This window comes from Mirounga leonina, unplaced genomic scaffold (genome assembly GCF_011800145.1).
Source record: "Mirounga leonina isolate KUSES-001 unplaced genomic scaffold, KU_Mleo_1.0 Mir_95, whole genome shotgun sequence".
Taxonomy (NCBI): domain Eukaryota; kingdom Metazoa; phylum Chordata; class Mammalia; order Carnivora; family Phocidae; genus Mirounga; species Mirounga leonina.
The window spans coordinates 8,674,777-8,695,445 of NW_023270865.1; the positions used below are offsets into that span (position 1 = coordinate 8,674,777).

Below are 20,669 nucleotides of genomic sequence, written 5' to 3' on the forward strand. Positions count from 1 at the left end.
TATAAACTAGATATTTCATCTGCATAATAGTTTACATATAAGTTTCAGATGGGGCAGATTCAGAATATGCTATAGTTGTGATTTGTATGTTGTATGTTTGCGTGAGTTTGTGTACATATATATATATACACATATATGTGTGTGTGTGTGTGTGTACTGAGGCCTCTTGTGTAATTGTGGAGTGCTAGTTATACCTATTTCATGAAAGTGTTTAAGGGGAGAATGTATTTTCAAAGTGTAGTACAAAGAAAGTTAAAATGAGCACTTAGGCAATATATACATTATTCCCAATACTCATTAACCAACAGTATTCAAGATCCATGCATTCATTAATGCATTCCCTCACTCAATAAACCATTAACTGGCACCTGCTGTATTCCATGTACAAATGAGGAGTCTGTTCTTGAAGGCCTCTCTGCAATCCTCTTTAGGTGAAATATTTTACCTTGACATTATTTTGGAGATCTATTGTAATTTTTACAGAATAATACCAGGCCTACAGTTAAGACATTGTTCTTCTCTGGAAGTCTGAGGCCCTGAAAATATGGCACTCTTGGACCAGAATGTGGCATTGGCCTCGACAAAGAGCAGAGCTGCTTCCTCATCCCTTCACATTTTACCTTCTGTCTAGGGAGTAGGGATGGGGCATGGAGTGACATGGGGAAATAATTCTCCAAACTCAGAAACTTATTTAATCCTCATTCTTGGGAGGCTGGGCAGTACCAAAAAACAAAACAAAACAAACAAAACAAAACAAAAGAACAAAAAGAAAAAAAACCCAAACCAAAAAAACCAACAAAAATCACACAAAACCCCACTATGCTGCAGCCAGTTAACAAAAGACTTGACAGCCTGGGCTGTCTAATGAGCCTTGACTTCAAATCATGAGTAAGCCATGTCACTTCAGTAAACACTACATTTTATAAAGCAGGTCTGTGATTCATGGGCAGTCCTCGTGAAGATGTATTTAGACCTGCCAAGTTTCCTGGAATTGTCAGTGAGGCCCCTAACTCTGGGTCAGGAGGAATATTTGCCCAGAATGCTGGGCAGCTGGGCCAACACTGTCAGGAATGGGCAACTGGACTCCCTGTTCCATGGCTTCCCCGAGGGAGCCTGATGACTGGGGGGTCAGCTGTCTGTTCCCCCACCAGCTGTCTCCATCGCTTTCATTTTCTTGGGATTACCATCAGACTGGTGAAGCTAATAATTCATGGCGCAGATAGTCCTGTTGTGGTGGCTAAGGAGGTCCTGGGCAAAAACAGTGTCACGAGAGGCAAAGCTGGAGAGCATGTTTCAAAGGAAGACAGAGGCAACAGGGTGAGCCAGTCCAGGCACGGAAGAGCAGTAACTCCGGGAGATGACATTGATTGGATGAGCAAGGGGGTGGGAGGCTGTTTGAGAGAATGCAACTAAGAAAATAAAAGCAATGACTGAAGACTATTTGTTTGATGAGTTAAGAAGCTTGAATAGCTTTTAAATACTAAAAAAACAGGACATGGCTTTAAGATGACATCTTCGAAGAAATCCATTTCTAAACCAGAACAAGCCGGTAACATGATTTAGAAATATTGGCTACATGCTGTTGATTAAAACACCTGAGAGCATGTAGAACTTTCCTAGAATGAGTCTGCACACTCAGGTGGACGAAGTCCTTTACCCTCACAACTTGGAAGTGAGAAGAAATCATGCCTCCGAATGCAAAACAGTCTCATTTAGTTATTGTCTGAAATGTTCCTATAGTGCAACCCAATTAAAATGAATCTACGTTCCCAAATAAGTTTTGTGCCCTTGAACTTACTCCCTGGGATGAAATGCACTTGCTTAAACACTACAATCATTGCTCCCCCAATTTGGTATCTTCTCTTTTGAAATTGACTTTAGAAGGAATGCCATTCTTTAAAATAAGTCCCAAGGTAGAAAACCCTCGTGCTGTGAGAAAGGTCTGATTTTGGAAATAGCCAAATAAAATAATCAAGAGCCTTGTCTAGCAATTCCCCTGAGGAGCACTGGTTTTGGTAAAAGCTAACATGAAACATAAAGAGACAGCTTCCGTTCACAGTTCACACTGTCCCTGGAGTCATCACTGCTGGATGAGGACAGAAGGGCAGGGTTTACCTGGCGGTGACCTTGTACTACAGTGAAAGGTAGTGCCCAGAGCAAAGTAAACTTAATTGAAAAACCAAGGAGTTTGGAAGAATTCCTTCCCCAGAAGAGAACAACTCAATTAAAAGGGCCATAAGAGCTATAATCTTTGAGACAAAAATGGAGACCACCCTCACTGCTTTCTTTTTGCATGAGTATCCCACAATTAGAGAGAGAGCGTGCGAGGGAGCGGGTGCTCTTGCAAACCTATCAGCCCTGTCACTGCAGTGAGAAGGAGGTGCTAGTGGATCTATTTTCCCAGAGTTTTTCACTCACTAGTACAAACCAGGTGGGATGGATTTTTGCATCCTGGGTGATGGTTTTTCCTACCCTCTGCCCTCTCTTTAAATAAAGGTATGATTAGGGTCATTATCAATAAATATTCAGAAGAGTATTTCATATGGCCATTAAAAAGCTCTACCAATGGAGGGGCGCCTGGGTGGCTGAGTTAAGTGTCCGACTCTTGATTTCGGCTCAGGTCATGACCTCAGGGTTGTGAGATTGAGCCTTGCATTGGGCTCCCTGCTCAGTGGGGAGTCTGCCTGAAATTCCCTCTCATCCTCTCCCTCTGCTCCTCCCCCGCCCCTACCCCTGCTCACACGCCCCCCCCAAATAAATAAAATTCTTTTTAAAAAGCCTCTACCAATGGAAAAAAAACAGAAAAAGAAAACAATGACATGTCTTATATAAATTTATCTTATAGAATATATAAGGAGGGATTTCTGGGTGGCAACTTTTCCTAAAAAACTCAATAAGCCTTGGCAAAAATAAACTACAAGAAACTTTTATTCCAGCAAGAGGTTCATTCAGTATTTACTTTAAGAAGCCAGATACTTGCTTAGAGGAGGAACTACTCTAGTACAGAACACACATACATACCCTCCCTGCAACGAGATGTTTCAGTTACTGAAGCCAGATTATATATATTTATACTGGAAACAGAAAATGGAGGGGGAAGATTTTAAAGCAGAGTAATGAGAAAGGATTTCCAAAAGGTGGTCATCTGAAAACTATCTTAAAAACAAATAAGCTGCCCATTCCCCACAAACATGTCAAGGAAAGTATAGAAAATGGCGCAATTTCTCCTCTAAATGTTACATACTGTCTATATTCTAGACTAAATACATCCCTGTGATTTTGTGTTTTCCAAGTTCACTGGTGACTTTTCTCTTCCTAAGTATTGCCAAACAACAACTTCGCTCATAATGAAGCAAACCGGAGTGATGTCACCCCAGCTATCCACATGACCCTTCCCATTCAACGGCCAATACATAGGTGTTTACTGGGGATTTGCTTCTCTTTGCACCATGTGGGTTTCTGTGCACCGAGCCACCATCCACAGAGCTCTCCATCCCCTTGACTTTCACACTGACCTGACGTGAAACTACACCATTTAAGTGATGTTCCAAATTCAAAGAACACCCGGCCATGGGCACCAATGAGCAGATGGTATATTTATAACTATGATATAGTCTAAATGAGCACTTTTAAGACACAAAAGTCAATGCCAGATCACAAAGAAAGGGCAATGTTGCTTCTGAACAAGCTTACTGCTTTTCTAGGCTACCCACTGTTCTCCAGTTTTATTTTGCAAAACTATCATACAATTCATTTCCCTTAGCAAGCAGGCATTTTTCTAGGATTATAAATGTGCACACCTTTATACTACTTCTGTTCTGCTGAATGACATGAGAGAGGTTTTAAAATCTTTAGGCTCCTGCCAGTATCTGTATACAGGTGCATCCTTTCGTATCTTTTACTTATTTTTGGTTTTTTTGAGGGAAAAAGTGCTTGGTGAGACTACTTTATGTGTGGACAGGGGAGAGACCAACGTATCTAGAGTGGTTCCTCTATGCCGGAAGTCTTATATTCAGCATTTCATACAATCCATAGGAAACATTATGTGAGCAGAAGTAGACAAAGCCTGGAGGAGAGCCAGCTTCTCGATCTGCTCTCTACCCACAACCTCTGCAGAAGGATTATCCAGAATAAGGCTGGGGTTGGAGGAGCCTGATGAATGCTTGGTGAACCCTGGGCCAGTTACTTGCAATACGGAGATCAGCTGTGTCTGGTTTCTGCTCCTGCAGCAAGGCCATCTGATGGGAAGAAACTCATCTGCAACTAACTATAGGGTGTTTTCTGTGATGTGACAGAATGATGCTGTCAACCCATAAGTCAGGCCATGCTGCGCCTCCTCGAGTAAAAGACAAGATCCTCACAATATCCACTGGGTTTCCCAACCCTTCGAAAACTCCTGCACCCGGGGCTTTAGCCACCTTGGCCTCCTTGCAGAATGTTCTGTCAACATGCCAGGCCGCCTCATCCGGGAGCCACTGCATTTGCTCTCCCCAGGACCGCCATACAACTAGCTGCCTCTCTCTCTGCCTTCAGGTCTTTCCCGGCTGTTACCTTCTGCACAAGGCCCCACCGGTCACAGCCCATCCCGCACTTTGGATCCTGCTTACCCTGGTTGGCATCACATCCTCCTCACAGAAATCATCACTTTCTAACAAACTATGTAATTTACTTATTTCCGGTGTCGGTTTTCTGAGTTCTCATGGCTGCTGCTAGAATTTAGGTTCCTTGAGGATGGGGACTGCGTTTCTTTTCTTTATTTCTTCATCCTGAACACATGACAGCTCATGGCATGCAATAGGCACACAAAGCATCTTGGATGCATTAAAGAATAACCCATAGATACACAGATATACCTGGAAAAGCAGCTCTATTTTAACTGGGGGACCTCACGAGAGTCACACAAAGGCCAAGGTTAACTTGGAGGGAGAAGGGGGGAATGGAGGGGGAGAAGAAGCCATGACCTACACAGCCTGTTTGAGGCTGGGGCGCAGAGCTTGCAGGGTGGGGGGAATGGATAAACATAAATTGGCTCATTGTTACTTCCCAGAAAGGCCTTGGGGTCTGATGGGAAGGGTCTTACCTTCTGTGTCTTCCAGCCCCATGAACTCAACCTAGAGTCTGAGGAGAATGACTTTCAAGGATTCTAGTTTGGGTAACACCAGAGAATTAATATTTTGTTGCACCTTTTGTGCCTTATAGTTTTACCTGCGGACTGATATGATGGGGCAATTGTAGGTTTTGCATGCATTGCCGAGGCCTGGTGTGGAGCCTGGTGATGCTGGTGATGATCTCTCCACAAATACTTATTATGTTGAATAAACTAGAGTTTTTTTAAATTTTAATTGAAATTAGATTCTTTGAACATGCACGATACTCCTTTGAAATTGCATTCTGACATGATTTATGAGCCAGACAGAAAACCATTTGCTTTAATTTAGAATTACACATATTTTTTAGACTAAAAAAAAAGAAATACTTCGTGTTGATTGGTTATTGACCTTATTAACTTGGTCTGGCATCTGCTGGCAATAATTTGAACTTTGCTAGCCCTTTTGGCACTTTCTAACTACAAGGTATTCTAAAAATTAATCCAGCCTCGAAGAAATGACCTTTTTATACCACTCGGAATGTTGAAAAGAATGTGTCATGGGGCTCAGCAAAACCACTAGAACAGAGGGATCATCCCAAGATGATCTGAACAAGGGAGATGTTATCGGAATGGGATGTGGCCTCCCTAATTTCAAGGCATAATGCTAAATGCAGAATAAACCTACTGGTTTACTTGTTCAACCCTTCTCTGACATTATTTGGAAGTCACAGGTCCTATGGGGTGTTCAAGAAAACATGCCTTTCATACTGCAGCACGTGAAAGCTAAAAGTAAGCTAAAAGCATTGTACCAAGATCCACCACTTAGTAAAATAAATAAGATTTAGATATTCGCCAGTGGCCTCAATCCTGTTCATCAAGTGGATTAGAAAAACCCCCTGTTTTGAATGTTCAGACTTCTCCATCCAGGCACCTGCCAGGGTAAATGAGCATGCCAGTCACTTTCGCCTCGAACTTACGTTATCACCTTGAACATGAAATAGAACATTTATAGATGTCTTCAAACTATTAACTCTGATGACTTCAATTCCATAGCTTTGATATCTTTACAACTTTGTTACACTTTCTGATTAAACTTTAAAACGGACTTTTACTGTGAGGCCCCATCCTGTCATTCTGAGCTTCTACTATTTTACTCCCATGCTAATTAGCAGATGACAGAATTAGCTCCAAGAAGAACTCCTACAACACGGAAGTAGATAAACTGCCATATTGCTTGTCCACATTTATAGACCTGTTAATAGGTTCAAGCTGCTGATGAATTTAATTGAATTGGTCAATAATAAAAGGAAACCTCTGAAACACTGCTGGAATCACTAGACTTCACTTCAGTCAAGACTTTGTGTCCATTTTCATGACTGCTGCCTTAAAATGGTGTGTGGCAACATCTCTAAATGCAATGAGCTGGAGTCTCCCCGTCTTTAAGTGTCAATATGCTAATATAGCCCTGTTGTGGGGATTGAGTAAGAGGATGCATGTCAAACAGATTACTTCCACATGCTCCATAAATGGTAGCTATTGATTTAATAAGAAAGCTTTGCTGTAACATTTAACAGCTAGTTGTTACATAGCTACGTGTGAATTGAGCTTACAAGATGCTCACAGATGAGCTGATAAGTTAACTGATTTTTCATTTTATATTGACATTTCTATTTTGCATGATGCTCAGCTATGGGAATACAGATTTTTAAAAAAATTTGATTCAATGTTTTCAACTCAAATTACAGGAGCCTTAGATATTTATATTAGAAAAAAAAAAAAGCCAAACATGAGTAATAAGTGAGTTCAAGATTTAAAAAAAAAAGGTAGAACTTTATTGTTTTACTACCTATATGTCTTAGAAGTTCTAGGAAATTGGTAAAAGCTAAAATCATAGCTTTCATAGGTTAATTTGAATATAAAATATTCCTTATTTCTGAATGTGGCCTCTTGGATCTAGATGTATAGCCAGATAAAAGGATAAAGAAGGGCTCTAATCCACTCGTGTGCTTCCAAAGAATTCAAAATCATGTGTGTTCTACCAGTCAGTGTATCATGGTCAAAGAGAGTCAGTATAGATGAGAAGAAGAAAAATATTTCCTTTCAAGAATAGGATGCTTTCGAGAGAGAAAAAAAATCTAAACCTACAGAATAAAATCGTATCACTTCCATTTCATCTTTTAATAAAATAAAATGAGATTAAAAAAAATCTAATGATATTTCCTATGCTAATAACACCCAATATTTCAAACATCATATAATGTTCTTCTGTCATGAAGCAATAAAGACTATTTTGTGTTTACGATAAATGCATGTATATTTGTACATACAATTTTTTTTCTAATAAATTAAAAACCAGTTTTAGATATTCCCTCACAGATCCCTTCACATTTCTTTAAGGGAGGTAAGACAGACCGGTGCTTTTATAGAACAGTGATCCTGGATCTGGGAAACAGTACTGAGTTCCAGGGGTCGCCTCTGTGTATGTGACCTGCCCTCAGTGACTTCAGGGACCATCCCTCTCAAGCCCCACACACCTCCATTCTCCATCCAAACAGATGCACTGAACCAGGGTCCACACTGGACCACAACAGGGGAACAAGCCATTGTTCTCCGTGGAATGTTTTATTTACCACTCCCTCTTATTCACATATCCTATAGCTTGGCATCACAAGAAGGTAAAAGTCACAACGCCACAGATGGACAAGAGTGTTGCTTGAAGAAGGTACTCATATTTTTAGTACATTGCTGAGGCAATAATTTAATAATTGAAATGCACTGATACCTTTCAGTTTATGCTTCACTTGTGTCCATGTCACCAAAAATAAGCATCTCGTGGTGACTGTGCTATGCCATTCCAGCTCACCTTGCCTCCTGTCTGCAGACATTTCTTGGGGGCCGTGGGGATGGCTAGGGGCTGTTGATAGAGGCTAAAAACAGTCCTGCCCTAAAACAGATTTTAATTTCGTTGGAAAGATTCTTGGATGCATCGTAACAATAAACTGGTGATAGCGATGGACAGGTCTGATTGTTAAAGGAGCCCAGGATGGGTAGAGTGGCTGGGGAAGGCTTCCTGGCAGAGGTACTATGCATTAATGCAGAAAGCATGAAGTTAAGCCCATCAGCTGATAGGGATACTTTCAGGGTTGTGGGTTCTTCATTCCAGGAGCAAAAACACAGAGATTAAAGTAAATTTAAACCAGCTTAAAAAAACAAGATATTAATTCTGGTGGGTCGATCCAATATAGCCTGCACCCCCAAATTAGCATGTAAACCACATTTACATCTTTCTTGAAAGAAAGAATTCAGGTTAGTAGCTACTTCATTTACCAAGAGCTGATCTTAACGGCACCTGATAAATCTGTGCTCTGAAACCACAGGGCCAAGTGCACGCTTTAAAGAATTACAGGCACATTTCAAAATCACACTTGACAAAGAGTAACTACTTCTAAACACAGTTATCTTCGGAAGAGTTCTGTGTACTCGATTATGCATTAATGCTACGTTCCTTGATATGAGGAAGCCCAAAGAATAACTTCATGCTTTTTATTTTTTTTTTTAGGAGAAAAAAATTTGTCCCAGGTGCCCTCACAAACTCAGAACGCATGTCATATTTATGTCCCATAGAGACACAGAATAGTAACTAGACACACATTCACGGAGATCAGCACGTACAAAGCGGATACAGCCCGAGTGATTCACAGACACTCCTCAAGCAAAGATCTACAATTCAGTGTTACTCAATAATCATATTTTATTATTCATGTCCTTCCCTCACAGCCCTGGAGGCATCTCTCCTAAGTTATGGGGCATGCCTAAGAAAGGCAGGAGGGAACATCACAGGCGGCTCACAGCCCTGCTCCCCACCTGTTCCCTCGGAGCCCAGGGACCAACACAGCAGAGGCGCCCATCCCCACACGTACCTGGCTGAAGGTCTGGCCCGCACCTCGGGCTTGCGTGCCTCGGGCGGGGAGCTGCGAAGGGGCTGTCTCACTCAGGGCCAGGGTCTGGTTGCTATGGTAGCTGGCCGGATACTGGAAGGACCCTTCAGGTTTGGAATTGAGCTGAAGTGCACTCTGGGAGAGCAGGCTGGGCCCTGCATTGAAAGTCATTTAGAGCAGTAAGTGACAGCCCCACTGAAGCAGAAATGACATGTATTATTTATTGAGAGTAGCCTAGAATTATCACACGCACACGATTCCAGCCATCTATGCTTTGAATTCTGAGAACTAAAATGACCATATAATTTGACTCCGGCTCTTAAATGAGATTTTTTTTTTTTTTTTTTTTTTGGCGGTTTAAAAGTTCTCAAAAAGAGTAGTTTTTTTCAAATGATCTCATCCTGACCTACATAGAGACATTTCTTTTGAGACAAATTAGTTAATCCAGCAGTTATTTTTGGATTACACAATATCAGAAACATTTGAAATAATTTAAAAGTCTATCTTTTGGTTCATGTTAATTGTGTTAATATAATTATATTGCCTACTTAATTATCAAGATGCTAAAACACTCGAAACCTTCCCATCAGTGGCAAATTGTATCGTATAGTGATGTAATACCTCAATGCTTGAAGAGTAGACAATGTTTAAAATATTAATAGGTCTTCAAACAATGTAGAATTCACCCTGATCTCACTTGATATCCAACTGCTGGTTATCTCTGCCATCACAGTAGGAGAACAATGAGAGGATACAGTGTTAAAATTGGTGCTGCTAATGTGACTGATATTACAAGTGATGGAGAAATGAGAATCAGTGCCGGGCCTTATTATTTAATTATATTTTGTATAAGAGACTGTGCTTTATTTTCTTCCATTCTGTTTAGATGGGATCCTCGCAAGAGTCTGCCTGTTGTCTATTTAAGCAAATTTCTTTAATCACATTTCCTACTCACTTTGGGAGTTCAGAGAAGTAGGAAGAGTGCATGCACTTGTTATTTCCCATTGTGCGGCTTGAGAGGGGTTTGGGGTGAGCAGAGGGAGTCGGGTGGGAAGGACTTGGCAACCCAAGCTTTCTCATGCTCTCTTAACCATAGTGCAAAGTCACTTCTTTTTTTGAAAGAGCAAAATTATATACACATAGACTATGGTATAATCATTACCCAGTCCTTAATCTCCCTCGTTGGCTGTTTTAGACCACAGTATCATTTCTAATAAATGTGGGCAAATTTCAAGTTCCTTACTTCTTTCTTTTCAGGACTATAACATGGCTTTCTTTCAAATGAGACCACAGATTCGACATGCAATAGGCCTTTTCTTTTTTGTATAAAAATAACGTGTCTTCCTTAAAAGAGCATCAGTTTCTGTAACATTTGTCATTTAAGAACTTCTCCCACCTTCCTTCCCTCTAATTCCCCGGTGAGGCTTCTGAACAATGCAAACATACATTCTCACCACTGGATGTTGAATAATAAGCCAATTAACTAATACAGGTAAGACTGGGTATTTTGAAATCTGGAAAAAAGTCAAGCAAGGATATAAAAATGTTCCCATCCAGTCCCAATTTCATCATGAAGGGCATAACAAAAGTACAATTGTAATCCTTCTTCTTGTAATTTAGAAAATAGAGTCCCAAGCAAACAGTATATACCAGATGGTGAAGTTTGCAATAGCCTGCAAAAAATCGTTTAATCCATACTGATGGTATTATAGGCCTAATCACCAGAAATACGATGTCTCTATGGGGAGTGCAGTCAAAGTTTCATTGTGGATGCCAGGAACATATTGTCCCCACTGCTGCTGGGGAAACTTCGAGGCACAGAGACAGACAGAGTCACGATGCCTAGGTGAGGGGCAGGCTGAGATATAGGAGAGCCTGTGGGAGGAAGAGGAGCTGGGGTGATGGGGGCAGGGGCAGACAGTGACTAACTCCAAGGAGGAGGAAGAAGAGAGAGGTACTGGGGGACCAGTAACAAACTGTGGCCAAAGGCTTTCCCCTGGAACACTACCCTACTGAAGATCACAGCTCAGTGGAGGAGAGTGAGCTCTGCTGAAAGAGCAAAGGCCTTTTAAAGTCAGTGGTCCCCACTCTACCTGACAATGGGCAGCGTCCCCCTGAGACTTCTTTTGGCTATTTCTTTCTACCCTGAGGTGATGGCTTTCCTTGGCCATGCCCCCTCCCCCATGATAGCACATCTCCAGGGTACTGAAAGTTGAAACAGATACAACAGTGCACAGACTTTTGGAAATGTTAGTAAAATGAAATAAAGTAAAGTAAAATCTTCAATTTCTTGTAAATAGTTGGACATCTTTTTTGAGAGAGAGAGCAAGAGAGCATGAGCAGGGTGGGGGGGGGGAGAGGGAAAAGCGACTCCCCGCTGAGCAGGGAGCCTGATGCAGGACTCCATCCCAAGACCCTGGGATCATGACCTGAGCTGAAGGCAGACACTTAACAAACTGAGCCACCCAGGCACCCCAATAGTTGGACATAATCTATAAAGCAAGAGAACTATGTGTCCTGGTTATTTGCCTTTTAAGAAGACTGCATCACTCTGCTCTGAGGAACTTACTTGCCTCTGTAGTTAGCAAGTCCTACAATTTTGTAAATTCCGAATAGATTCATAGAATTATCACCAGAAACCTACAAATGCTTTCCATGCAGGGTCTTATGGTAGCAATTTAAAGTCCTTTTTCAAAGGGATTTCAATTAAAAATGTGATTTATGTGCTCCTGAAATATACATCATAAATAATCAGATCTGCTCATCTTTTATAGAATCAGTCATGTATCTGATCAATACTCAACAAAAACAAACCAAGATTCTCTATCCCATTATTTTGTTCACACATTTCAAGCATGAAACCTAGATGCAGTCTGACAAAGGTAATTCCAACAATGAGCAATGTATCGTAATATTACAGCACTGACATATCACCTGGCAAGGGCAAAACAGTCAGGATAATAGCCAAAACACTGCATGCCTTTTAGAATGATTTCCATTGCTCACTAGGTTTCAAATGAATAGCATTTATTCATTCCAATTTTAGAGAACAAAGCTATATGAGAATATGAAAAGGTTAAAATTATAGGATAATCCTTAATTACTTTATAATGGAAGTAAAATTTACATATAACTAACTCTTGATTACCTTTATTAACATTACTGTGCACTGAGGTAGAAAATACAAATTTTCCAGAGGTTTCGAAAGCGTTTACAGTCTTGGGCTTTAAATTATGACTTTTTTCCTCCAGAACTTTTGACTTTCCACCAAGTCTTGGCTAGAGGCTTGGGCTAGAGGTAATATTAGACCACAGTCGTGAGGATATGAAGCGTATCTGCTGCGGGATGAGGATGGTGGAAGAGGGTTTCTTAAGTTGAGGAGAGAAGAGACTGGGCTTTAAAATTCCACCCAGGGAAACGGAATGTTGCCTTTAGTGTAATTAATTGTTCCAGAGGAAACCTGAACTATGAGCAACAGTGGATCACCATGTCCTATTAGGTCACAGAAAGCAACAGTTACCCTCTGGTGTGTGTATGCTTCCAGATCTCTATGCTGACTGATCTCTCTGTCCATTCTGGTCCATTATGGACCTTCCCCATCATGGGATGGTCCTCAAAGCTGAGCCCAGGGGTCTGCTCAATAGGATTCCTTGTGCAAACAGAATAAGAGTGTATAATCTAGGATCAAGACGCAATAGTCCCAGCTAGACAGAGGGGAGAAAGTCTAAGGGAACAACATTGTTGAGGAGCATAAAACCTGCCATGGATCCTAGAAAGATACTGAAGCCATGTATTTTGAGTGTAGTGTCAGTATCTCAATAATATCTCAGTGTGTCTGCTAATTCATCAGTTGACTAGAGACCACATAGCAACCTGCGAAAAAAATTATCCTGGAGTCTTTTTCATGATTTCTCAGAAATGCAAACAGAAGTGTGGAGAGGCTGAGTGGTCGGTCAGCCAGTGTCATACACTTGGAAAAAGTGAAGATGAGACTCAGATCCTCATCTTCTATCCCCAAATCCAGGAGTAGCTGCCGTTTGCCATCCAAGCAGCATTAAGTCCTATACACAGACCGGTATTTTAAGGTTGAAAAAGTCTCCCCTGAAGAGAAGATAACTTGTTTGTAGGAGAAATCTTTATGTCTCGGGCTTCTCCAATGAACCTCTCCTTACAGGCTCCGGGTTTTGGCCGGGGAAGCTTGCTGTCTGCCATCAGTGGGACAGAGATCAGCCTCAGCAGGTAGAAAGCTTGAAAGGCTAATTTTCTACATAAAAATTCAGACTCACAGATCGTATTAATGTATACGCTATAATATATCGTCTGTTTCTTCTTAACTGAGCTAGAAATTCTAGAGCTTTCATGATTATACACTCTTATTCTGTTTGCACAGGTTTAAAGACACTTCTTCTGGAGTTGCTAATTCTTGGTGCTTTAGCTAAATATTGGTCCCAGAAAACAGTGAACCTTCATTCAACTACATACTTTGCAATAATGCAGAAAGGCCAGAGGCCTACCATGTGGCATTGCTAAGTCATTATGTAGGCCACAAGCATGCCAACGGCTGGGGGGGGGAAGGAATCCAGGACCAGAACACTTAGTAGACTTCCATGTTTACGAAAGGGACATGATGAGGACTGGAAGGGCCGGTAATACCAGCTGACCTTTACTGAGTACTTGCTAAGTTCCAGGGACCATCCAGAGCAGCTGATATCCGTTAGCTCACTGCATCTTCACAAGGACCCAGGGAAGAGGTGCGACCATCCCCCTTCATGTCAACGGGACTGAGGGTCGCACCACACGGGGTGCTGCATGCAAGTGAGGCCTCTGGCTTCAGAGCATGTGTTCTTAACCACACTCCATCATTCTGCCTCTACAAATTTTAATCTGGGCAAATTTGAGCACCTAATGAGATAATGGATGTGAAACTGCTTGGAAAAATATAAACTGCTTTACAAATATCAGTTTTTAGTTTTAGTATCTAATTATCTAATTACGTAGCCTCATGGTCTGATCATAATAAACCCTTGATTGGGATTTGTTTGTCCTGAAAACCTTATTACAGTATTGTGCCATATATCACTTGACGTTTTCCCTCAACACCTCGTGAGCTTTCATTTTACAAATGAGACATTTGAGGCATAGATCATTAAAATGGCCTACTTAAAATTAAAAACAAAACCGAACAAAACCTAGTTGTCAGAGCCAAGAGATGAGAAAGCAAAAGTTCTCTCTGTCCCTTCAGCCTGAAATTCCTTTCTCTGTCAACCTCAAAACTTAGTCTTAAAGAGCCGTTTAAATGTCACCTCCTCCGTGCAGGCTGCCCTGATGCCTGATAGCTCAAAGAAAATTCACCTTGCCCCCACCATGCTGCTTTAACCCTCTGAACAGACCAGACTCTGAGGAATCTGAATGACTTAACAGAGATCTGTACAGTATTACACAGGATAATAGGATGGAAGCAGAATTCTGAACATTTACAATGAAGGCAGCAGGGCTCTATTCAGATACTGGAGAGACTAGGACCAGGGATTTCCTGCAGTGCAAAGAAAGGAAACCCACGGTAATGGAGGAAATATTAACTGGTGGCTACTTTAGGAAGGGGCAGAAAGGTGCACAGTTAAGAGACATTTTAAAAGAAAAGCTCACGGGGACTTAGTGACTAAGTGGGCAGGAGTGAAAGAGGGTCCAAATGACTCCGTAGTTTGGCTGATTGGGAGCACTGCACCGGGAGCTTGGGAGGTTCCTCCAGAAAACCCCACACACAGGACCCCGTTGTCATCATCAAGCACATGCCTTCTCTTTCTACAAGGGTTAAGGTCATTTACTGGGACTTGCGAACTCTGGTCCGCTTCAGTCGAGCACCTGTCCTAGAAGCCAACAAATATTCACAGATGAGCGTGGGAAAACAGAAACTCCCAATGATGTGGCATTCCAAAGAAGAAAAGTTGGTGTGTATTGCAGCCTTGATGTTTTGAGGAAAGATGGGCTTCCTTTTTACATTACAGAGTTGGAGGAGATGGTGGGGATTTATGTAGTTAGAAAGGGCTTGATTTTAATGCTGGCTCAAACATCACCTGACGAACTTAATCTTCCTAGGTCTTATGTAATTTCCGAGATCAAAGTTTGATTGTAAGTGAAATTTTAGGACAGAGATGTAGCTGCCAGGGTCACCAATAGTGGGAGCTGAAACCGCAAGAATAAGACAGGGATTCTAAGGGGTAATTAAGCTATCGATTTAATTCCAAAGGATCATTTTTACCATTAAAGAAAAAAGTGCTACTAACAAGAAGGCACTAAGATAAACTATTAGAATTAGGCAATGCCTCAAACAGGGACCCCATGAATGGTTTGTTGAGGCTGTTAATTCAGGATTGTCAAAGGAATAATAAACATACCAACCGAGGGACATTTTCAGGACTGGACCCTGGACTGGCAGCTTTGTTTAGATGTACATTTGTCAGGAAACTTAGAAACACTTACTCTTAGGTTAAATTGATTCTGTCAAAATGATATAGAAACTTATCTTTATGCAGACCATGAAAAATAATGCCAGCAAGATTCACATACATTTATAACTGACAGAATCTGCATTCATTTCCATGCTCTTGCTAACCAGTCTCTGTGGAAGGTTAAGAATAATTTGAAGGTTGGGACGCCTGGTTGGCTCAGTTGGTTAAGTGGCTGCCTTCGGCTCAGGTCATGATCCCAGGGTCCTGGGATCGAGCCCCACGTTGGGGTCCCTGCTCAGTGGGGAGCCTGCTTCTCCCTCTCCCTCTGCTGCTCCCCCTGCTTGTGCTCTCGCTGACAAATAGATAAATAAAATCATTTTTTTTTAAAAGAATGATTTGAAGGTTGGGGTGCCTGGGTGGCTCAGTCAGTTAAGTATCTGACTCTTGATTTCAGCTCAGGTCATAATCTCAGGGTCATAAGATCCAGCCCTGTGTCAGGCTCCACACTGGGAAGGGAGCCCACGTGGGATTCTCTCCCTCCCCTTCTGCCTCTCCCACCCACCATTATGTGCTCACTCTATCCCAAAAAGAAAAAAAAAAAAAAAGATTTGAAGGTTAAGCATTATTGTGCTTTAAATGAGAGTAAATTTTTAGAGCAACATTAAATAAACAGAAAGAGAAAATCTTTTTTTTATAGAAAATATTGCATTAGAATAAAAGAAGTAGTTGGTGGAAATTACATATACAAGTGGGCTGTTAAAGATCACAAAATCAATGAGAATAGTTGTCAATGAGAAAAGCTGTCAGATTACCAAATTGACTTTAATAAGCTCAAAGCACTTTAGTCATATCTAACTGCAAGTAAAAATATTGACTTTTGTTTATTTATTTTAAAAAATATTTATTCATTTATTTGAGAGAGAGAGAGAGAGCAAGTGGGGGGGACGGGCAGAGGGACAGAATCTTCCGGCGGACTTCCCGCTGTGCATGGAGCCCAACATGGGGCTCCATCTCACAACCCATGAGATCAGGACCTGAGCCGAAACCAAGAGTCAGTCACTTAAGTGACTGAGCCACCCAGGCGCCCCTTGACTTTTGTTTAAATTGAACTAATTACTAATCACTTTCATTTATAGTGGCCATTTCTTCTTTACGGCTTCTGGATAAATTCATCAGTTTAAACTTACTTGGAATAAGAGGTGGCTAGTGGTGTTAAACTGGCTATTGTCTTCATTAGTAACTTTAACGGCTCATAAGTAGGAGTTTCACTGAGGAATTTCACTGAAAATAGTAGTTAAGTCCAACCACCATTCCTAAAATTAACCAAGGGAAAAAGCTCGTGAGGCTTGTTATGCGAGGCAGCTCCGAGCAATGTGGCTATTATATGGGCAGGTGTGTTTCTATACTTCATTTCTAAGTATGTCTGCAGAATATCAATTTTGTCTGGTCACCTGCTTTCAATGTGTAATGCCTTATGTGAAAATTAAAACTCTAGTGGTCCCAGGATTAGATAAGTACTCACTTAGTTTTTAAGCTGATTTAGATTCAACCAATGCTATTGACTTAATTAGTAGGTTTTTTTCAAGTCTGACTATTGTATATGGATAAATAGAAGGTCGTTACCGCATTCACACTATGCAATAACTCACTTAGTTTCTTTACAGCTGTGTACAATAGAGGGAAATGAACAAAATGACATTTATCACGAAATGAACTTCAAATGTATAACTTTATTTTAACCATTTTTTAAAAGATTTTATTTATTTATTCATGAGAGACAGAGAGAGAGAGAGGCAGAGGGAGAAGCAGGCTCAGCTGGGAGCCCAATGCGGGACTCGATCCCAGGACCCTGGGATCATGACCTGAGTCAAAGGCAGAAGCTTAACCATCTGAGCCACCCAGGTGCCCATATGTATGACTTTAGCTCAAGAATATTATTATGCATGGGATTTTACATGATGTTATAATCACAGAAGAGTATTTTTTATAGCTCATTACAATTTCCAACTATTTCCTTGTAAAGTTTTATTTTCAGATTATTTACCATTTAAAAAATTAATGTAGCACAGAGAGGAAAGGCATTATTCGTATTTCTTCATAAATTAATTGTCTAAAGATAATAGATTCATATTTCTTATTATCAATAATTGTGAAAAGAAATAAAAAAAATCAGTTCAGAAGAAAACAAAATTTAAAAGCTAAACCCTGAAAACACTGTAATTGATTTGTGGAATATACTCACTTAAAGAACCAGCATTTCATTTGCCACAAATCACGGACTTTTCCTTAGAAATCTGCGTGGCTTGCCTGCGCATTTTGTTCAGGTCCCTGATCCAATTATCTTCTCAAACAGAGGTCTTCCTGGACCCTTTGATTATTGTCTCAAAACTAGAGTTCTCATAGCACTTTCATGCTCTTAAAATCACTGAGGACCACAAAGAGCTTTTATTTATATGGGTGCTATAGAATGCTATTTACTGCTTTAAAAATGAAAAAAATGTTTAAAACCAAATGGCAATGATGCCACCGCGCAACATGCAGCTTCTGGAAAGCTCTGCTAACTCTGCTCTTGAGACTCTCTCACCCTCAGGTGTGAGAATGAGCATTGAAAGGCAAGTAACTTTATAGGATCATTGTGAAAATTCACGCCTTTTCAGGTCCCCCGAAAGGGCCTCAGGATCCCCCAGGATTCCCAAGTACATATTGAGAACCCTATTCTAACTCCACCTCTTGCTGACTTTGTCATTGCTTATAGCAATTATGTACTTGACCTTGTAGTATTCAGATTGCTTGCTTTCAGCCTTCTCTGACTAGTGTGGAAATGCCACAGGGGCAGAGACTCTCTGTGCTGCTTTTAATAAGCATTTAATCTATACATTTAAAAATGAATGACTATAACACCCACCTGTGTCTGTAGGGCTTCAGTAAAAACCCAGCAAAGGAAGAATAGACTATATCAGTTGCTGTTGAAGTGACTTGTTTGATCCTGGGCAGTTTTAATGTTTTAAGTTCTGGGGGAATCCCACAAGATGTCTCCACAAGGTATCACCAGGATACCCTTTCTTCCACTGTCCCCTGAGGAAAATTGTGCTTGCTCTGACTTTCTCATGGGAGCTTTCAGACTCTCTACTTTTTCTCACACTCATGTGAGTTCTGATCCTTTCTTCACTTTCAACAGCTTTTGTTTGATCCTCATATTTGTGTTCTGGGCACCTGTGGTGCCTTGACAATTTCAAAACTCAATTGTTTTGTTTTATTAAAAATTCCATCAGGCTTTAAACTTTGTGCTTGATCCCAGGACACCCTACTAACACAGGTGGAGATGATTTTTTTAAAAAATTTTATTTTAAGTAAGCTCCGTGCACAGCACAGAGCCCAAAGCAGAGCTTGAACTCACAGCCCTGAGATCAAGACTTGAATTGAAATCAGGAGTTGGACATTTAACCGACAGCCACCCAGGCACCCTGAGAATGATGTTTTTAATGAGAAATTCGCATTATGTTCTCTCTTGCTTCAGGGATGGAGAAGGAACACTTGGTACTTTATGCCTTTGTCAATCCCTTCGCTTCCTATATTTGCTTCTTTGGAAAAGATATGCCTTTTAAACATCTATGTGACAGAAGGAAATCAAAGAAAAAGAAATTGAACATTAGTTGAAAACCAGGTAGAGGTAGCATCTGGAAGGGCAATTCAATTATAGCTTCTAGGAGGATATTACTATGTCCTGTGTGCCACCTGGGTGTTTTCCCTTGACTTTTGCTCGTATCTTCCATTTCTGCTACTCTTAACTCCCTTTTGGCCCTACAACACCAAAGGCAGTGGAGGAAGTGAGTGTGAGTGAATTTTGAAAGGAAACAAATGGATGCATATAGTATCTAAAGACAACTTTAGACTTGGAACCATGACAAACTTCTGGAAAGGAGATTGTCTCATTTGCATTTCAAAATCCAAAGGCATATGATGAAGTGATTTCACAGGAAATGAGCAATCCAAGGATGAACTCAACTAACTTGAATAAGTGCATTTCCAGGAAAAGACTTGGGGTCTCCAGAGTCTAGGTGACAGTCCTTAACCACTGGTAGAATGGGGTGAGCATCAGGACTTAAATCCAGGTCTTCTGACTCCAAGGGCGGGATGGGCTACCTTGTACCCCTACCCAGAGGGTCTATGTTGGATCTAACTAAGGACTGGTTTCTACCATAACAGAAAATAAGATAAACCCGTTCTCTTTCCCTGAGCATATCAATATTGCGAGCCACATGATCAATATACTTATCATTTTGATTATTTTAATTATTATAAAGTCCTTATACTCCCAAACCACTTTGGCATCCTTTGGTGCCATGCTTCTAGGAATTATGAAAGTATTCACTTCATAAGGATGTCTCTCACCTTTACTATTATTACTGCATAAAAATATAGGGAGTTATATTTTATGACATCTTAATAACTTCATCCCTCAACGATTTTCTCACTACATAACAATTAAGTATAAGCACAGCAATTAAATAAAAATGACAGATTGTAAATCAACAGTAAATAATATATTCACCTCTGTCCAACTACATATGATTATTCTATTTGGATTCTATCTGCTCAGAATAGTAACCTACAAGATTGATTCTTGATTTTTTGAGAGTGTTCTGATTTGAAAAACCAGAATAACATTCTTTCCTGTATCATAACATTCAGAATATATTAAGCTCCTAAGTTTTCTTTTCCTCCTAAATGCTGGGATTTTCTAGAACATGGTGGAATTTCAATTTATCAATATGCTACAGATAGAAATAATGACTATTTCAAAATACAATATTTAAGCAAATTAACATTGTCTGTTAACATGTAAGTCATTTTCTCCCAAGTTCTCTATTTGATTTCTGATTTTGACTGGCATATATTTTTGTTAGTTTTTGGGTAAGACATAATCACCCTTATCTCTGAGTTTCTATCTCCGAAGATGCATGGATTAAATAAGGTACTTAGTCCATGGCAGTTCAGGTCAAGCTGTACATTATGTGAGAACATAATGGCCCCAAGCTTCTATCAGTAACTTGTTTTTTTCCCCAGCAAAGCAATAACAATTCTCCCAGTGACTCTGCGACACATATTTGTTAGAATTGAAATTACACAGCCGGCAGTCATGAAATGGTGGCAGGATGGCAAAGGTTGTACACATGATTTACATACTGTTTA

The 20,669-nt window shown here is 40.6% G+C and overlaps 1 protein-coding gene across 2 annotated transcripts in view; it reads right to left on the reverse strand.

The window, feature by feature from the left end:
* The window catches only part of CTNND2 (catenin delta 2), an 893,404-nt gene that overhangs the window by 379,204 nt on the left and 493,531 nt on the right, over positions 1-20,669 (reverse strand). For both annotated transcript variants that reach the window (XM_034998887.1, XM_034998886.1), the window contains exon 6: positions 9,010-9,182. In XM_034998887.1, coding sequence (XP_034854778.1) covers positions 9,010-9,182 — 173 coding nt within the window. The remainder of the gene's footprint in view (positions 1-9,009; positions 9,183-20,669) is intronic.